We start from the raw sequence: 20,951 nt of genomic DNA on the forward strand, positions 1-20,951 counted from the left end.
GAGACAAGATTAGCATTATCACCCACATGTATCAATTGTGTTATCTTATAACAGTGGATTCTGGGGTTTGTGGGCAAAGTAAGAGAAACTGGAACCTGCTGGAGGTCACTACCTCCACAAAGTCCTTTATGTCACCTACTCCAAGTGGAAGCCAATAAAGAAATGCAGGGAAAGTGAATTCACTTCTTTCCCAACTCAGACCCTGAATTATTGCCTCTGGACAGCAAAGTCAGTGTGTGTGTAGCATACCCACCTGCTGGTCCTAAACCAACACTAGCCTGAAAATAAAATTTGTCTTTCATGTTAAGCAGTCACTTTTCTTACCTGATAGAACAAATTTATTTCAACCTAAGATAATTTGGTGTTTGTCTGTTTTACTATAATTTTTGAGGAAGTTGATTTTGAATAACATGCATACATTACTAAAGGTCACCTGCTTGTGTTTCAGTTGACACCTTGAAACAAAATACTGGCAGCTACATGTTCTTAAGCAATTTTCACATTTTGATAAAACTTGGTTCATGATAGAAGTTCCAGGCATAAGTTGTTTAAAAGAAAATAAATGACTCATAAACTATCTGAAAAATAAACTGAAGACAAACAGATTTAAAGTAGTACATGAGTCTTTTATCTTCCTATAAGCAATTTATCTACAATGGTCAATATATGATTTATGTTACTCTGCTTTCGAACACATTTGCTTTAAAGAATCATTCCTTGATTAGAGGTAAATATACCATTCATTTCACTGAGTACCATCTATAAACAAAACTGCTACTTCCTCCAGAGATACTTTAAAAATTAAACATAATTCTACTTCTATTTGAAGGGTGTGGAGCATTAAAATTAGTTTAATCATCAAAATATTTTATATTTAGTTCTCATAATTATATACAATTTATAAACATTATTTTATTTCATTCTAAATCTCACACCAACAAATCATTTGGCTTTTAATGGCACAACATTTTTTATTCCCTTTCTCAGAGTTAGAACAGTAAAAACAGCTTTCTTTTTGTAGTCAAAGCCAAAACAGTGACTTATGGATTAAATTACTAGTTGTCACTAAGAATTCAACAAACTATTTACTTAAAGATCCTGATTTCACTAAACAGCAGACTAAAAGTAGTTGAGGAGCTCATTTATAACAACTACTGGAATCAGTGAATAAACCAATCTTAATTACAAAGATCTTGTCACAACTAAGCTAAGCCTTTAAAAGTGGTTGATAACAGCAATAACATGATTGAGAAGCTACTGGCTAAAATATACTGCCATTATCTTTCAATATTTTATGACTCCAGGAAGTTATAATAATAAAAAAACAAATTCAAAATGAAAAATAATGGTAAGGAAAGAACTGAGGAACTATCTAGCCACTTCAAACCAAAGAATTCTCATTTCCATAGTACAATTAAAGAGTTCAATGATTCCATTTTATCAATGGAGGAAGGTATTAAATAGAAAAAGTAGTTATGAAAAAAAAGAAAAAAAAAAAAGAAAAAGTAGTTATGCTTCAATACATGTCTCAATATCATTCCCACTGGTAAAATTTAAGCCCTGCATGCAATGATAATCAAACTGGGACATTTTGATTTACTTCATCTTTTGAAGACCTCAGTATTGTGATCAGAGCATGGAAAATGATGAAATTCCAGGATGTGACTGTAGATTACAGATTAAAGGGGGAAGCAGGCTTAGAGGAGTTCATGTAAGGCTACAGATATTCCCCTTTAACACTATGAATATCGGGAATGCTGGGTAAATGTTAAAAAATTTAAAAACACTAACATTATTGCCATATTTTTAAAAGTCCAATATCACCTGAAAACTTTTGGTGCTACACATAATTATTTTTTTTAATTTTTTTTTATTTTTTGCAGTACGTGGGGCTCTCACTGTTGTGGCCTCTCCCATTGTGGAGCACAGGCTCTGGACGCGCAGGCTCAGTGGTCATGGCTCATGGGCCTAGCCACTCCACAGCATGTGGGATCTTCCCGGACTGGGGCACGAACCCATGCCCCCTGCATCGGCAGGCAGACTCTCAACCGCTGCGCCAGCAGGGAAGCCCCACATAATTATTTTTTATTGCTAACAAACAATTCTGTTAATCTTATACATCTAGCACAGCTAGAATTTAATTGTGGATTTAGATCACAGAGTAATTTGCTTATGTAAAATTTAGGAACAAGATACAGAAAAGTGCCAAATTTTCAAACTCAGCATCTTCATAAAACTCAACACATTATTAGTCCCACCCCAACTTCTTCTCATGTACTCATTCTCAAAATTAGCCAGGTTTAAAATGATCCTTGACTTCTCTAATTCCCTATTCTTATGTCTTAGCCTCAACATCCATTGGGCCTAGAAGCTGAGGAAATGGGCACAGCAAGAGGACTGAGCAAATGGGATAGAAATAATCTGAACCACTGTTGTCAAGAATATGTTGAGTATTTGTGTTTTATCATATTTACTGAAAGAAGCTAGGTCTGACATCAAGGTGGTTCATTCCAGTATTATGCTCCACTTAGAAGATTAACAAACTATACAGGCAGTGAGAAGGGAACCATCCAGAAAGAATGAAAAGAAATTCTTCCAGGAACTCAATGACCAGCCAGGAGAAATTCCAGGATGTAAGGACATCAGTGAACTACTGGGAGTGACTTGGGATGTAACTGTTGTGTTTGTCCTTGTGTCTGAGATGGCCACCATGTGTAACAGAAATATAAGCTGTTTTTCTTGGCTAGATGTGAAGGTGAAAAGGCTTGAGATACTCCTTTCTATGCTACAGCTTATTAGAGAAGAATTTTTATAGTGGGTTTAAAAAAATAACTAATTCAGGAAGGAAGCCAAGAAGAAAAAAACTAAAGAGGCTAGGGAATCTAACCTATCATTAAGAATATGGCAAATGAAATAATTATAGATGAGAAAGAGAACATATATGCAGAATACTGAACATAGTTAAGTACCCAATAAATTGTTTTTTTCCACAAATGAACAGTTATGCTGTTCTAACAAAGAATGGTGAATCAGGTCTTTCTGAAAGATTGGCAACAGCATCTCATGCTTTATGTCACAATAAGAAACAGTCACGGCTTCCCTGGTGGTGCAGTGGTTGAGAGTCCACCTGCCGATGCAGGGGACACGGGTTTGTGCCCCAGTCCGGGAAGATCCCACATGCCGCGGAGCGGCTGGGCCCGTGAGCCATGGCCGCTGAGCCTGCGCGTCCAGAGCCTGTGCTCCACAACAGGAGAGGCCACAATGGTGAGAGGCCCATGTACCGCAAAAAAAAAAAAAAGAAAGTCAGAAAAGCTTCCCTGGTGGCACAGTGGTTAAGGATCCGCCTGCCAATGCAGGGGACACAGGTTCGATCCGTGGTCTGGGAAGATCCCACATGCCACAGGGCAACTAAGCCTGTGTGCCACAGCTACTGAGCCTGCGCTCTAGAACCCGCAAGCCACAACTACTGAAGCCCGTGTGCCTAGAGCGCATGCTCCGCAACAAGAAAAGCCACTGCTCACTGCAACTAGAGAGAGCCCACGCACAGCAACAAAGACCCAACACAGTCAAAAATAAATACATTTATGAAAAAAAGAAGAAAAGCTAGCTGAAATTAGGTCATTTGTTACCTAAGAAGCAGATGAACACGTGCTTGACATAACTCACTGTGGCGTGGGGGTAGGGTATTCCTGATGGGTGTATCAATGTAAAGGAGGACTGGTGAAGATTCATCAAACTAACTGAATGCTGACACATGTAGGAATGAATGACAGCACCAGAAGAAACTTGGAATCTCTAGTGATACTGAAGTTCTGAATAGGAAAATGAAGGACATGAGAGCACAGGTCCTGTTTTCATTTCTTCGTCTAGTTTAAATTCCTGACTTTAGAAGTGGAAAAAAAAAAAAAACTATGAAAGTAAGTACCTGACTATTAACAATACTTAATAGGACTTCCCTTTGAATACAGAATTTGCCTTTCTGGCTGGTGGCTTATAATAACTGAAAAAATGGGCTCCTGTATTTTTATGTGCATTTTGTGAAGAATGTGCCTGATGGGAAAATGAAATTGATGTGTATTAGTTAAAGATTTGGTTTGGCTTAAACAAAATCATTTATTTCTCCAGCCAATGAACATCTAGAGAAGTGACAACTCTGCTCCATAAAATCATCTGAGAGTTAACAGGCTCCAGTCAGCTCACAGTTCCACAATCACTTTGTTCTCATAATCTAGGGTAGAATCCATATTCCAGCAGGAGAATGGAACAAAGGAAGAAAAAGTGGGTATAAGGGGTTCCTGCTGGCTATCTCTTATGGAAGATTTCTGGGAATTGCCATGGGATATTTCATTCCACTTACATCGCATCAGCTAGAACTTGGTCACATGGCCAAACTGAACTGCAAGGCAGACTGGGAAATGTCATGTTCATTATGTGCAGCCAGCTAAAAATTCTACAGCTGTGGAAAAAGAGGAGAATGGAAATAGGGGAATAATAAATAGTCTTTGCTCAGAAAGTGGGGGAGAAAAATGCCTGCATATGATTGAATGAATGACACCATGCTGTCATAGCATGAAGATTTAAGGACTGCAGATATGACAAGGAGAGACTAGGAAGCCCAGTATGCCTCAAGAGAAAAGAGCTAGGATCAAAACTTATAACTTCTAATGGGTGTAAAAAAGTGCAAAGGGCAATGATTAATAGAAGATGGAAAAGAGCTACATAACATTGCACATTAGAGATGAAGACATCTCTCAAATTTGCTGATGACAAATGAAAGGAATAGCTAATATGTCGGGTACCATAATTTTCTAATATACTCATGTATCATTTACTTATAATTATTCCGTATCAATTTACAAATAGGATTTAAGGTGGCTGAATTAAAACTTTAAACATTCTGACAGACAGGGATATTGAATATTAGACAGAAATATAAAGACCTGAACTTTAGTAAAAAAAAAAAATCGCATGATGACAAAATGGCGATGTGATTTACTTACATGAATAAAGTCTTGTGTACTTTACAACCTCAATATAAGCCATCAATGTGTCACTGCTTCTAAAATAGTTAACATAATCTTAGGCTGAATTAAAAAATTCAACTAATCATTTCTCCAGTGATTTTATGTATATCACCCAGGGATTTCCAAGGTGCTTGGCAAATTAAGTTAACTAAAGGCATAATCTTCTCACAACTTCTATATATTTTTGTAAAAAATCATTCTTTAGAAAAGAATGGTTTGAGTGCCTACACAGACATATCAAATACAGATGCCTGGCAATTAGAGAGATGAGACAAATTTGCTCATGACTTAGTTAACTAATCCTTTCACTACATAATCAAATCATGATGGTTTTCACTATTATATAAATATGTTCACTCATTGTCATATGGTGTTAAATTTATAACCTTAACAGGCTGTCAGTTAACAATAGGAAGCATAAAGGATACTGAGTTAAATATAAGCTAATAAGAAGCATAAAGATAACTCCACAATTCACTTTTAGATACTCTTCTCCAGATTGGTAAAATCCCAGTGCCTAGAATGGGGTCTGGCAATAGTAAACACTCAATGAATATTTGCTATAATTTCATATGTTGCAGAAAATACTGTGATAATCATACTGGAGTTGGCTTCACTTTTTGGGGGGTATAATGACTCTCTATATCTGCAGTACTCTATTTGTGAAGCACTACTTACAAATAGCAGAATTACACTATTTCTCCTACCTCACCATTTAAAAACTAGATGAAATTGTAAAAATAAATGACCTAATTTTTTAAAAGCATAGAAATAGTCTATTAATCATATCAGAGTAGCAAAGTGTATTTTGTCACCTTTAATACTATGACATTCATATTTTAATTTACATTTAATTTAATACATTTCAATTCTGCACATACCACATAAGATCATTTTGAAATTTTTTGTCCTCAAAGCATGCTTTAAAAATAAAGAAATAAATAATGTTAAAAGGGATATCTGATATTTGTCTTTATATATAAAATATGAATTATGATTATACTTAAACTTTATAAAATAACCTTCAAAATATACTAATCTGAAATAAGGTTTTTTTGATATGCACACTTTTTATTATATCAGTACTCCAAAATAATGAAATGATTAAAAATACGCTTAAGGAAGATGGTGAGATTGTATTACTGTAGTTTATGGTCTATATTAAGGGAAATAATGAACAGTATTCTGTCTTGGGCTATCTATATAGATCTAGTTCTTGCTGAGAAGCTGGTTTTAAGTAAGTAATATAACTGGTGAAGAGTCTGGAATCCATGCAGTATCGGGTATGGCTGAAGAAACTACAGATGGATGCTTTGCCTGATGGAGGGGCATGACCAATGTCTTCATGTCTTTGAAGGGGTGTTATGTGGAAAAGGTTTTGATTTATTCTGCATAGCTTTAGAGGATATATCTGAGAGTATTTAGTAACACCTAGGATCAGAGCTACCTATAAATGTAATGAGTCACTTCAGAATTGGTAACCTACAATAAATTAGTGTGGGTATATAGCAGACAGATAGATACATCAATGGGACAAAACAAGATAGCCAATGTAAGGTAAAAGAGAGGCATTGCATCAGTAAAAAATGTAATGACGTATTTAATAACTAATATTGAAAAAATTATTTGTTGGAAGATTTTTAATCAGTTTCAATTTCAGTGCTTGTGATTGGTCTGTTCATATTTTCTATTTCTTCCTGATTCAGTCTTGGCATAAAATATCAGTTTAGAGTTTCATCTCACATCATATCCCAAAATTAATTCCAGATGAATTTAAGAGATATATTCAAAACTTACATTACAAAAGCTAGAATAAAATGTATTTCAGATAGTGAAATGTAAAAAATACTTTTAAGCATAAAAAAATACAATAAATTATCAAAAAAGATACATAGATATGGCTACACAAAAATTAACCATTTTAAAAAAATTAATAGATCAAGGTAGTGCAAGATTAGAGAAACAGTGAGAATTAGGAATAGAACTAGGGATGTTGAGAGTGCCAAAAGATGCAGAGAAGAAATTTATGACTATTGAAAAACTCTTGAACTTGGCGCTGAGGAGGTCATTGATGGCCTTGAAGAGATAAAGCCATTAAACAGATTAAAAGTTAGAATGCAAGTGTTAAATTGAGGAGAAGTGAGCAGATTTAGTCTATAGTTCAAGAAATTTGGTGCTAGTGAAAAGGAAGCGGGATAGTCTTTTGAAAAGATTTCAGAGTTAAGGGCAGGGACATTTTATTCATTTGGCCCTTAGGCACAGAGCCTAGAGCCTGTGAAAACATCAAGCTTACAAATATATTTAAACCTTTGAAATTTAGATATTGACAGTAAAATCTGACAAGAAAATAAAAAGAGATTAGCAAATATTTAACTTATAAAATATATCAAGCCAACTTCATTATTTATTAAATTTATCAATATTTTTCATAACATTTGAAAACAATTTGATAATTTTTTTTCACTTTGCAAGAACTCCCTAGAATGTACACTATTTGCAGAAAGTTGATAGCAAATGATAAATAAAATGAGTTACTTTAGGCCAAGTAATTTCAAAAGAAAATTTATATAAAACTTTAAAATAGTTATAAAATATTGTATCTAATGAGAAATATGGATGTATTTTAATGTCAGATTGGTATAGGGTGGTCTTGGGAAATAGTAGTACTTAGGGTCTATGAATATCTTAAAACAGCCTTATTGAGAGAAAAATTTGGAAAGTGGATTTTTGTAATCAAAAGGCAATGAAGGGAGGGACTGAAGATGTCCAAGAGAGACACAAGTATACAAAATCAAGAGTCTACTGTTCTTTGAAGTCAATTCTTTTGAATTTACAATATTGTGTGTGCATGCACACACACAGGTTTAATAATAATTGGAGCAATCACATGCATAATATGTAAAAAATATAACACTAAGATACAGGATTTAAATACACAACACATATTTAGAAAAATTCTTCCTGTTCTTGTAATTGTAACAGTGTACAAAAATCAGAGCAGTGTAAATACATTTCTTAGCCTTACTCTTTAATTAAAACCATACTAACATTAAACTAGTAACCAAGTTGATCAAACAAATGGTTTACATGCTTTACTATTTACTTACATAATTTAATTATAATTTGCAACTTGATGTTTTAAAATATCATTAAGAAATTCTCCAGACATTTTGGAATATATTGAGTATTTCTGTATGCATGTGCCATGGAGATTTTATTTATAAACCTATGTATGTAGAAAGTTATATAAAGTGGCCAAAACTATTTAACCTACAATAATAAGGGTACAATATACAAAGTACAAACTGCAACTAAACAGACCAGGGGAAATAAAATTAATTTAGAAAAGGTGTTTTCAAACTTTTTAGACTTGAGGCAACTTACACTCATAAAAATTATTGAGGACACCGAAGAGCTTTTGTTCATATGGGTTATAACTACTGATACTTCCTGTATTCGAAGTTAAACTGAGACATTTTGAAAATATTTATTTATTAACTTACTTAAAAGTCACAACAATAGCCCATTATGGGTCAACTCATACTATTAGCAGAGGAAGAAAATCAGGCTTATACAAGTCTAGTAATTTTCTCTAACTACTCTGCACATCCAATTAATTTTTCTAAAACACAATTTATATCCTGACATTTTTCAAATTTCAAACCTTCAATGACTCCTCATTGTCTACAAATAAAAGTTAAAATTCATTAAATTGGCAATCAAGGCCCTCAACAATCTCATCCTAACTCCTTTTCCACCTTTTTCTGTCTCTTGATATGTTTCCTACTCCAGACAGATAGCTCTAATTTCAATCTTCTAAAAATGACTTATGAATCGTTGACTCTACTATCTTACATATACTTTTATTTCTCAATTAGCATGACGTTTCCATTCTACCTATGTAAACCTTATCTATCCTTCAAGATGTAATTCAAGTTCTATCTGTTCCTCAAATCCTCCCTTGACCACCTAGGATATGTAACACCTCTTTCTTGTGAATAACAGTTGAATTGATTTTCCATCCTGTTCTTTGTAGCATTTGGTATATACTGCTTGGTATCATTCATTTTTGTTTTCTGTAGGAGGAAATACTAACTGAATTTTGATATGTATTTTATTAATATCCAGATATTTTGATGACATCACAATTAAAGTCACCAGATCAGGTTTCTAAAATATTCCTGGACCTCAGTTATTTTTCTATCCCAATACACCTGAGAGATATCACACATGAGTGTAGTAGTGGTCTGTATGTAGAATATTTGTATTTCCTACACTTCCCAAAGTGTGTTTGCATTGTAAACTTACTCCTCATAACTGTCCATATTTCACAAAGAGAAGTCATTAACTTGGTAAGCGATCTTAATCCATCACCAAAGACATTAATAGTAGTAATTAATAACAAACCCCAGAATTACTACATATTTGGGTTAAGAATAAATCATAAAAAGTTCCACTACAGTTGACTCTTGAACAAAATGGGTTTGAACTGTGTTAGTCTACTTATAAATGATTTTTTTTTTCAATAAATATGTACTAAGGTAGTACACGATCTGTGGTTGCTTGAACCTGAGGATGCGGAACCTACAGATACAGAGGGCTGACTCTGATACATGGATTTTCTACTCTGCCAGGGTCGGTGGCCCAATTCCTGCTATGTTCAAGTGTCAACTCTATAGTTTCTTATACACTCAATCATATAATGTTATTAATTAAAATATAGACTGTACTTTTTAAATTAATAGACTTTTCTTTAGAACAGTTTTAGATTTACAGGAAAAAATGAGTACATAGTAGAGTTCCTACATACCACTACCACTTCCCCACACAGTCCCTCTACTATTAACATTTTTGCATTAATGTGGTATATCTGTTACAATTAATGAATCAGTAATTACATACTGTTAACTAAACTCCATAGTCTACACTAAAGTTCACTCTTTGCCTTGTATAGTTCTATGTGTTTTGACAAATGTATAATATCATGTATCCACTATTACAGTATCATATAAAACAGGTTCACTGCCTTAACAATCCCATGCTTCACATTTTCATCCTACTCCCCTCTTCCTAAGCCCCTGGCAACAACTAATCATTTTACTGTCTCTATAGTTTAGTCTTTTCCAGAGTGTCATACAACTGGAATCATACAATATGAAGTCTCTCGGACTGACCTCTTTCACTTAGCAATATGCATTGAAGGTTCCTCCGTATCTTTTTGTGTCTTGATAGCTTATTTCCTTTTATCGCTGAAAAATATTCCAAAGTACATATGTACCGTAGCTTATCCATTCATATGCTAAAGGGCATTTTGGTTGCTTCCAGTTTTGATGGTTTAGAATAAAACTCTGTTATAAATATTCATGTTCAGGTTTTGGTGTGGACTTAAATTTTAAGCTCAATTGGATAAACACTTATGGCAGGATTGATGGATTGTATGATGAGAGTATATTTAGCATTCAGTAAGAAACCAAACTGTTTTCCAAAGTGGCTGTACCACTTTACATCCCCACTAGCAATGAATGTCAGTTCCAGTTGCTCTGCATCCTTGTCTGCAAGTGGTATCTTAAAAAATTTCAATCATTCTAATAGTCGTGTAGTGGTATCTCGTTGTTTTATTCTGTAAGTCCCTAATGACATATAATGTTGAGCATATTTTCATATGCTTATTTGCCATCGGTGTATTTTCTTTGATGAGACATCTGTTCAGACCTTTTGCCCACTTTTTAACTGGGTTGCTTATTTGTTTATTGTTGAGTTTTAAGAGTTCTTTATTTTGGAAATATGAGATGTATTTTTTGCGTACATGTATGTATGTATTTGGATGTACTTTTATGATATAAAAATGAATGGAATCTATAGCCTTGAATGTAATATAAATATATAATGGTGAAGATTTTCCATCTAACAATCCCAGCTTGACAGAAAATCATAAAAGTCATTTGACATTAAAATGTTTTTCTTTTTTGGTACCAATTCTTAGTTTTAATGTGCCCAAGAAAGTATATTTGGTCAAGGACAAAATTAAATGTTCTGAGTGACCTAATAACCATTAAGCCACTGTTTCCACTTATTTTCAACTTTAAAATAACTCTTAGTTATCATGCTAGAACATCTATATTAATATATGGCCCCTCAAAACTTTTAAATATAAATCTTAAAACGTTCAGGGAAAAGAAATATTGAAGGAGCTGGGATTGGTGGATTTTTACATGATCAAACACTAAGAATTTTTTTTCTGCTAACTCATGAAAAGACATGGAGGAACCTTAAATGCATATTACTAAGTGAAAGAAGCCAACCTGAAAAGGCTACATACTCTATGATTCCAACTATATAACATTCTGGAAAAAGCAAAACCACGGAGACAGTGAAAAGATCAGTGGTCTCCAAGAGTTGCGGGTAAGGGAGAGAAATGAACAGGTTGAGAACAGAGGACTCTTAGGGCAGTAAAAATACTCTGTATGATACAAAAATGATGATACATGTCCAAACACCAAGAGTAAACCATAAAGTAAACTATGGGCTGTGGTTGATAATGATGGTCAATGTAGGTTCATTAATTATAACAACTGTACCACTCTGGTGGGGGATGTGATAACTGGGGAGGCTATGCATGTGTGGGAGCAGGGGGTAGTTGGGAAATCTCTGTACCTTCCCCTCAATTTTGCTGTGAACCTAAAACTTCTCTAAAAAATAAATTCTTAATAAAAACTTTTTTTGAAAACAGGAAAGTTAAAACACTTTAAAATCTGTAGGAACACTACTTCCTACTCTGTACTTAAGTGAAAGAATGATAACTTTAGTTTCTTCATTCTTGGGTCTTCTTGAATAAAAAAGGGCACAGCACACGGGGCAAAACAGACCAGAAAGTCAGGATTGATAGCGTATTAATTCTGCCAGTACTACTTAATGCTCTTCCAAGAAATATATTTCTAGGTCTGTTGATTTCCTAGTAAAATGATTTTTTAAATACGTCAAACAATATACAACATTACTGTGTCAGGAACCTTGCCATTTTCAAGTCTGTCCTCATCCTGGTTAAAAGTAGAATCTTTAAAGATTGAACATCTGTTCATATGCTTATTTGCCAACTGTATATCTACTTTGGTATCTGTTCAGACATTTTGCCCATTTTTTAATTGGGTTGTTTAAAATCTAAAGATTTTTTGATGTCCTTAACCCCAATGTGCGGAGGGATAAGATTAACAATGTTTATCACCTATTGAGTGTCAGAGTGTAACAAAAATATGGTGGGCAATGGGCAGGCAGGGGATAGAGGAAAAGGGTTTAGAGATGGGACAATATGAATATATTGTCATGACTGAACCTGAAGGGAAAGTGTCCACATAGCATAATCAACAATACCTCTATCATTCTATAGTTATATTTTGTAGACAGTTGGTCTATAAACGAAAAAGCCAGCAAACATGACAGATTTCATTCCCTAATTAAAACTGAGCATGAAAGATACTCTAAGCCTATGCATCAGTACTCTCCTTTCTAAGAGAAAATATTGAATAAGGAGGGAAAGAGCAGGAGAAAGGGACTAGAAGGAAAAAACTGACTTCACATTTTACAGTGGTAAGATCTTTAGAAATCAACTATTCCGTATGTTTTTAAATAGATATATTTACTCAATTTTGAAGGTTTTGCAAATTGGTTGAATCAGTGAATTTCTTTAGTATTCTTCACTGAGTTTATTGATATAAACTTAACCTATTTGGATTCTGCTGCGTAATAAATTATTTCCCTTTGATCTTCCTTTGCTGAACAAGAAGAGTTAGCTGCCAGATAAAGTGCTCCAAAAGGGCAGGGTTTGTCACTGAATTGAGCCTAGCACAGAATTGGCTCTCACTGAAGATTTGTTGAATTTTGCATGAATGCATCAGCATCACATCCTTCACATGCTTGTAAGCAACTGTTAACATTTCCCTTAGCCTCTCCTTCAGGGCTGTGTCTCCAGAAGTTTTCTTTTCTTTTAATTAAGGTGTATCTACGTGTGTGTTTACATATGTGTTTTGCTGTTTATACTAGATTTTAACTTCTGGAGTTCAGAAACCAGTGCTGTTTTTCTTAATTTGTATCCTAAAATTACCATACAGTTCTATGCATTCTGACAATGCTTCATAAATACTTTAAAATATAAATATCCATTCCTTTGCATTTTCTTCATAGACCTCAATTTCTAGATGAGCAGCTGTAGAACTCTCAATTGGATGAGCTCTGACTAGTGCTAACCATAGTATAGTGGGAAAATGACTTCTATATGCAGCATATATTGGAAACAGATAACACATATTAATTAGGCTACATTAATCCTGATGAAATGGGTAAAAATTTTATTCTCCAGATAGGAAAAATGAAGCCAGAAGAATAAATAAGAGGATGAAGTGAAGGCATGGAATAAAAAATTAGAATTTCCTCCACTTAAGTGACTATTTTAGAACACAGCTTCTGGAAACTTGATTTATGCAGATAATTTTCACTTGGAATTTTCTTTGCATTATGTTAAGCGCAAGAAAGAGAAAGTCTCAAGTTTAAAGTATAATTACCAGTAGTTACATAAAACGGTTCACTAAACTTTTAATTTCTATGCCATTTTAAAAAATTGATTGAGAGGTTTTTTTTTTTACTGTAGTTATAGAGTATTAAAATACAGCACTTTAGGAAATGATATATAATGAAACAGTAGGTTTTCTTGTGGCAATTTCAATAATGGTTAAAAAATTAATTAAATGGTATAAAGTTATAAAATATTCTGTGATCAGGACTCATAATTTGGTTTTAGATGCTGTTTTCATTATCAAAAAGTTCACTATCAGTTTAAAATATTTACTATTTTGGGAGGGTACAAATGAACTTATGTACAAAAGAGCAACAGAATTACAGATGTAGAAAACAAACTTATAGTTACCAGGGGGTAAGGGAGGGGAGGGATAAATTGGTAGACTGGATTGACATATACACACTACTATATATAAAATAGATAACTAATAAGGACCTGCCGTATAGAACAGAGAACTCTACTCAATACTCTGTAATGGTCTATATGGGAAAAGAATCTAAAAAAGAGTGGATATATGTATATGTATAACTGATTCACTTTGTTGTACACCTGAAACTAATACAACATTGTAAATCAACCATACTCTAATAAAAATTTTAAAAAATAAATCAAAATAAAATATTTAATTTTTTAAAGGTAGTTGGTTCTGTTTATCATCATTTACAATTGCTTTAGTCGGAATTTTATTCATTTTCAGTATATTCAAGAAATATTCTGTCGGCAATAATTATTAATATAAAGCTTAAGTAGAAAATTAAAGATGTTAGCTAATTATATACTTTCATAGCATTATATAATGATTAAGAGCCAGACCTTTTGGGTTCAAATTCCACTTCTGCCACTTACCAGCTGAGAATTTGGGCAAATTACTTCTTTGTACCTGAGCTTCTTGATCTGTAAACTGGGGAAAATATGAGTACTTGCCTTATAGTCTTGGTGATAAGTACATGTATTAATACATGAGTGCTAAAACAATACTTTGCATGTGGTATGAATTGAATAAACTTTAGGTATTATTGATGTTATTATTACTATTACAGTAAATTAGAAATGTAATTCTAGAGAAGAAAAAGCGAAATTCAAGTATGTAACTCTTCTTTTTGAATCCAAATATCTTTTTCTACAAAATAAAAAATCAATAGTTTTGCACTTCCCACATTTAATAAGGACTAATCTGGTGTTTGTGTGTACATGTTATGGGTGGATGGGGGTCTCAGGCTGAGTAAATAATCATGTTAATAATCTTAACTTCCAAGTGAAACAGAAATAAGGACAAATGGTCATTCTTGGATAATCTGCAAAGCTGGGTGAATAACTGACATATCTTTCTGTGATTCCTTGCAGACATCATGGAAATCAGGACAGTGGCCGTTGGAATTGTAGCAATCAAAGGAGTGGAAAGTGAATATTATCTTGCAATGAACAAGGAAGGAAAACTCTATGCAAAGGTATTGATAATTGATACCTTAGACTTAATTTCTCAAATTTATTTTTGTCAAAAATATCTTCCCTTTCTGAAAAGTAAAAATGAAATTAACTCCTCTCAAACTACATAATTCAATGATTTCATTAAAACATTTTATACTTAATAATTAAATTTTCTGTGTGATCTTGGACAATTTGCTTAAGTTCTCTGGACTCTGGTTTCTTCATCTGTAAAACAAGTTGGATTAACTGACCTCTAAGGATCCTTCCAGCTCTAAAATTCCATTTGTATTTTAGATTCTTAAAATCTAAAATATCCATCTGTCAGTATTAAAGCTCTTTTTGTTAAAGTTCACCCAATTTGCACTTTGCTGACATGAAAATTCTTGGGGAAAAAAAATCCAGATGTTTGTTTATCAACATCAATCTCACAATCATGGGCTTTGAACTGTAAGCATTCCCATTGTTCCCACTTTATTATAACATGAAATATGCAACTGTTCATCCCACTATAACAAAGTATAATTGACTTTCCTTTGTATTCCTGGCACAGACTACGTAAAAATACACGTTTAAGTGAATGAATGAATAGTTGGATGAGCAAAGTAACTTTTTATTTTCCATCACTATCACAGGCAATGTAATAGTAAATGAAGAAAAGTTGTGAAATATGTCCTTCAGCTGAGGGAGGCAGAGGCTCTGCTAATTGTATCAAAATGTCAGTGTTAGGGAAAGAGTGACTTGGGCATAGTAATATGAGAGCTGCTAATTAGGGGGAAATAGCTCTTAATACTTAAGAATAGTAGCAACTGACTGCCAAAAAGCTACATGTTTGAAACTATGTTGCATAACTAAATGTGTATCATTTTATCTTTTAAAAAATTTAATCTTTTTTCAAATATGCTAAGTATATATAACAAACTGCATTATGCCTGCTCAAAAAAAGTCATGTATGTTTTAATCCTACTAAATATTACTGCTTATTCTTTGTCTAATTGAGTCCCTCCAAAAATAATTTGGATAATGTTGTTTGTTTGTTGTTCTTTGCAGAAAGAATGCAATGAAGACTGTAACTTCAAAGAATTAATTCTGGAAAACCACTACAACACATATGCATCAGCTAAATGGACACACAGTGGAGGAGAAATGTTTGTTGCCTTAAATCAAAAGGGGGTTCCTGTAAGAGGGAAAAAAACGAAGAAAGAACAAAAAACAGCCCACTTTCTTCCTATGGCAATAACCTAATCATATATGGCATATAAGAAACCAGTTCCAGCAGGGAGATTTCTTTAAGTGGACTGTTTTCTTCCTTTTTTCTTTTCTCTTTTTTTTTTTTTTTTTAAGTAACCAAGAAAGGCTGGAAAACTACTGAAAAACTGATCAAGCTGGACTTGCGCATTTATGTTTATTTTAAGAGACTGCATTAAAGAAAGATTTGAAAAAATATACACAAAAATCAGATTTAGTAACTAAAAGTTGTAAAAAATTGTAAAACTGGTTGTACAATCATGATGTCAGTAATAGTAATGTTTTTTCTTAAATTAATTTACCCTTAAGACTGTTAGATTTGATTATCTGATAATGATTATTTAAATATTCCTATCTGCTTATAAAATGGCTGCTATAATAATAATAATGCAGATGATGTTATATAAGATGTGTCAGACCTAAAAGCTGCTGGAATGATTTGTCAGATAATCAAGCCAACACTAACTATGGAAGATGAGCAGTATCTGAATGCTTTCTAGTGAAAAATTATGAACCACTTAAATTCTAATCAGAAAAGAAGGAATATTCTCAAAAATTCTATTATGGAAATGAATCAAAGAGGTAGTTTTACAAGAGTATAAGATTAGAACATGCTTGTACCTGTTAACAAGAACAAAATTCCTAATGCTGCTCCCAATTGAAAGGGTATTGCTTAAAGGATGTTTTCAAAAATCTTGTATATAAAATAGCAATAATGATGATAATACTGTACTTCATCTCACTCACCACAAAATAACATTTTATAATCCCTAAAAGTAAAATTCAAAAATCTTTTATGTTTTTTTCAAGTAACATAATCTATCTTTTGTATAATTCATATTCGGGAATATGGCTTTTAATAATGTTCTTCCCACAAATAATCATGCTTTTATCCTGTGGTTACCGCATTAAACTCTATTTTAAGTTGTATTTGAACTTTACTGTTTTGTTATTTAAGTTTATGTTATTTATAAAAAAAAAACCTTAATAAGCTGTATCTGTTTCATATGCTTTTAATTCTAAAGCAATAACAAAACCGTCTGGCTCAATTGCAAGTTCCCCCTCCCCCTCATGAGCAACACCAAGTCTAGTACACAGCACTCAGGCCAGCAAATCCTGGACAGCAGACAAAAATGACAGCTTGCAGCAATTCTTACAATAGATGTCTCACAAGGAACAATACAAAAATGTGAAATATGTTTTGCCACATACTCTTGTCAACTAAATTGGATCTTATAAGTAAAATCACTGTAGATAAAAGAACTTACAGGATTTTAAAGTTAAACTATATTTGAGTTCATGAGTAGAATAGTACAACATTTAAAAAATATGCATATTTAAAGTTAGTAGTTTTTCTAATCTCTAGAAATCTCTGCCATTCAAAATATGGCAGCATTGAAAGTTGTTTTCCTGTTCAATGGCAAGAGCACAATGCCCAAAGTAGAGTCTATACTTAGGGATTTGAGGCCCTGAATAGCAGTGAAGGCTTGAGGTCAGGCTACAGATAATGGACTTATTGAAAAGATAAATTTCTACTTCATAATTCTGGCATTGGTAGATCTTGTTAGCACTTTAATGTTCATCAGTAGAAGGCCAACATTTATCGAAATTAAATTGGTGGTACGCTAATAAGGGTGGTTTTTATTTCAAAATATTTGTCTTTTAAGTCCCTTTATTTTATACAAATATTAACTGATAATACATTTATAAGAGAGAGTTACATGAAAAGGCTAAGTTAACAGAAATAATAGGTTCATTTGATTTCCTTGTGACTCAACCTACATGATGAGGCTGCAGGAAGCTAGAAAAAATTGCCCTTCCTCAGATATACTCTAGGGAAATGCCATGAATGATATTCTTAACTGTTGTATGATTCAAGGGCCTTGCTAGTCTAGGTTCCTAGATCAGGCTTCTGTTACTGGTGTCTTGTGAACATACTGAGAGCAGAAGAGGACCTATATGGTTTTTTTTTTTTTGAGGATCTATGTTTTTCATATTTGTTTCCTTAGTGTCTAGCAGAGTGCCTGTCCATAATCAATTTTTTATATGAATTCACTCAATGTTTGAGTATCAAAGAAAATTCATAATGAGACTAACCGTACTTTATTTTAAAAAGGGTGAAACATGATTATATGGAAATTTAAACAGAAACAGTGTGTATGTATATAAGTTATGAGCTATATTAGGACCAAATACTCTGACTATAGAGTTATAGTTATGAACAAATTACAAAGCAACGCTGAATTAACCAACATTTAGCAGTAAGTCCAATCCAGTAGTGTTTCTAGAAACATGTACTTATAATTCTTTATCCTCCCTCCCTCTTTTTTTTACACTTAATGTGAAAATTTTAGAAAATAAAATCTGCACTAGTTACATACACTTAGAATTCAAGAATCTAAACACTGCAAGCGGCCTTAGTCCTTACTATTCATTTGTAGACCAGGAAATTGAGACTGTAACAGATCCCAAATCACATAGCTGGTTAGGTTCAGAACTGCCACAAGAGTCTAGGTCATTCAGCATGTATTTCCTACTCTTGGATGATTAGGATTATTAGTTAGTGGTCTTTAAAAAAAATTATTCCTATTGAGATATAACCTTTACATTTGCATGCAAATGTGACATGTTTTGGCACTTCACTTCATATATAATAGTCTATACTGTCATATTTGACTCAAAAGGAGGAAAAAAATGATGAAATTTCTCATTCTGACTCCTATTCAACTTTTCGGTACGCGGGTCTCTCACTGTTGTGGCCTCTCCCGTTGCGGAGCATAGGCTCCGGACGCACAGGCTCAGCAGCCATGGCTCACGGGACCAGCCGCTCCGCGGCATGTGGGATCTTCCTGGACCGGGGCACGAACCCGTGTGCCTATATCGGCAGGCAGACTCTCAACCACTGTGCCACCAGGGAAGCCCCCTATTCAACTTTTAAATGCACCTCTTTACTTACAAATGGAAAGCACTATGCAAAATAGCCAGATAAACAGAGTAACCTTTTCTAAATGTTCTTTGAAAGAGAAAATTGGTTAAATACATTGGTTTCCAAGAATTAGGAAGGAAAAAATTAAACAGAAGAATATAAAATGTTAACAAAAGAAGTAATAAAGATACTTTCAATGCAATTAGTGAACTAAAACATTTTTACATAAAAAATGCTATAATATAAATTATCAGCCTTTGAGTTGGCTAAAATTCAACTTAATGACAGAAGAGAAGGGATGCTGGAGATAAATTCTTAGTTTCCATCTCTCAGAGTTTGCCCTTCTGCTTCTCTAAAGTGACCAATAACATAGAGATGGACTATGGGACCAGCTATAGTAAAAGCAATTCTGTATCCACAAATATCCTAAATCAGTGCCTCTCACAATTTTCTACTTAAATACCAATACTAGTAGAGGTAGAGAATGAGAGTCTAAGGAATAATGCAAAGGTAGCCCACCAAAGACACAAATTTTCCTGAAAATCATTCTCTTAAAACACATGTGATTTTTGCATTTTATTCCACTATATATTTATGTTTGCTTTAATATAAAATTCATACCAGTGGGAAAAAGTGATGCATCAGAAAAATGTGTAAGCTTTATCATGTGGCTTCATTTACACTACTATCCCACTGCCATATACTTGGGCATGAATAAGACACAAGAGATCCTGTACCTCTCATAGTTCAACTTTACACGCAGGTGACACATGGCTAAAGAAAACCAAAAGTTTATGTAAAAGTTTACTATGAACCAGAGTGACATTAAAAATATTTAATGACGAGTATGAGTGGTTACTGGTCAATCAGAATATACCACTGCTCTATTAGAATAGATTCAGGCCACTGTGACTAACTTGTGGGTATCAGATGATTATCAGCCTTGACCATTTCTATGATCACCTTAAAACAGTTTTTAGAGAATATCTATTAATTGGTCTCTCTGATTTGAGTTCTTAATGCATATGTTAATATGCCATAGTTCATTAAACCTTCATGCCTATTTCAACACTGTTGCCAGGCTACTCTTTATTTTAAACTTTACTATTTTTAATTGATATATAGCTGATATACAGTATTATGTAAGTTATAGGTGTCCAATATAGTGATTCACACTTTTTGAGGTTATATTCCATTTATAGTTATTATATTGGCTATATCCCCTGTGTTGTACAATATAACCTTGTAGCTTATTTTATACATAATAGTTTGAATCTCAATTTCCTACCCCTGTATTGCCCACCCCCAGGCTACTCTTTATTCCACTTCTATATGCATCCAGCAGAGCGGCTGCTTTCAATGAAGGTGATGTACCTTCAGGCCCACATATGCTTCCACTCATCCTCTAACTTAGAATGGTTTGCCAAGAAAACGTACTTGTTTTTTTCTTAACATCTTTAATGGAGTATACTTGCCTTACAATGGTTAGTTTCTGCTGTATAACAAAGTGAATCAGCAATACGTATACATATATCCCCATATCCCCTCCCTCTTGCGTCTCCCTCCCATCCTCCCTATCCCACCCCTCTAGGTGGTCACAAAGCACCAAGCTGATCTCCCTGTGCTATGCGGCTGCTTCCCACTAGCTATTTGACATTTGGTAGTGTATATATGTCAATGCTACTCTCACTTTGTCCCAGTTTACCCTTTCCCCTTCCCGTGTTCTCAAGTCCATTTTCTATATCTGCATCTTTATTCC

At 33.7% G+C, this 20,951-nt stretch overlaps 2 protein-coding genes across 2 annotated transcripts in view; one reads left to right on the plus strand and one right to left on the minus strand.

Moving 5' to 3' along the window:
• The window catches only part of FGF7 (fibroblast growth factor 7), a 62,929-nt gene extending 45,668 nt beyond the window's left edge, over positions 1-17,261 (plus strand). Inside the window, exons 3-4 of the mRNA XM_060149653.1 lie at positions 14,938-15,041; positions 16,069-17,261. Coding sequence (XP_060005636.1) covers positions 14,938-15,041; positions 16,069-16,263 — 299 coding nt within the window. The 3' untranslated portion in view covers positions 16,264-17,261. The remainder of the gene's footprint in view (positions 1-14,937; positions 15,042-16,068) is intronic.
• FAM227B (family with sequence similarity 227 member B) overlaps positions 1-20,951 on the minus strand; it is a 253,390-nt gene that overhangs the window by 155,810 nt on the left and 76,629 nt on the right. The window lies entirely within an intron of this gene.

The sequence above is a fragment of the Lagenorhynchus albirostris genome, chromosome 1, assembly GCF_949774975.1.
Source record: "Lagenorhynchus albirostris chromosome 1, mLagAlb1.1, whole genome shotgun sequence".
Classification (NCBI taxonomy): Eukaryota; Metazoa; Chordata; class Mammalia; order Artiodactyla; family Delphinidae; genus Lagenorhynchus; species Lagenorhynchus albirostris.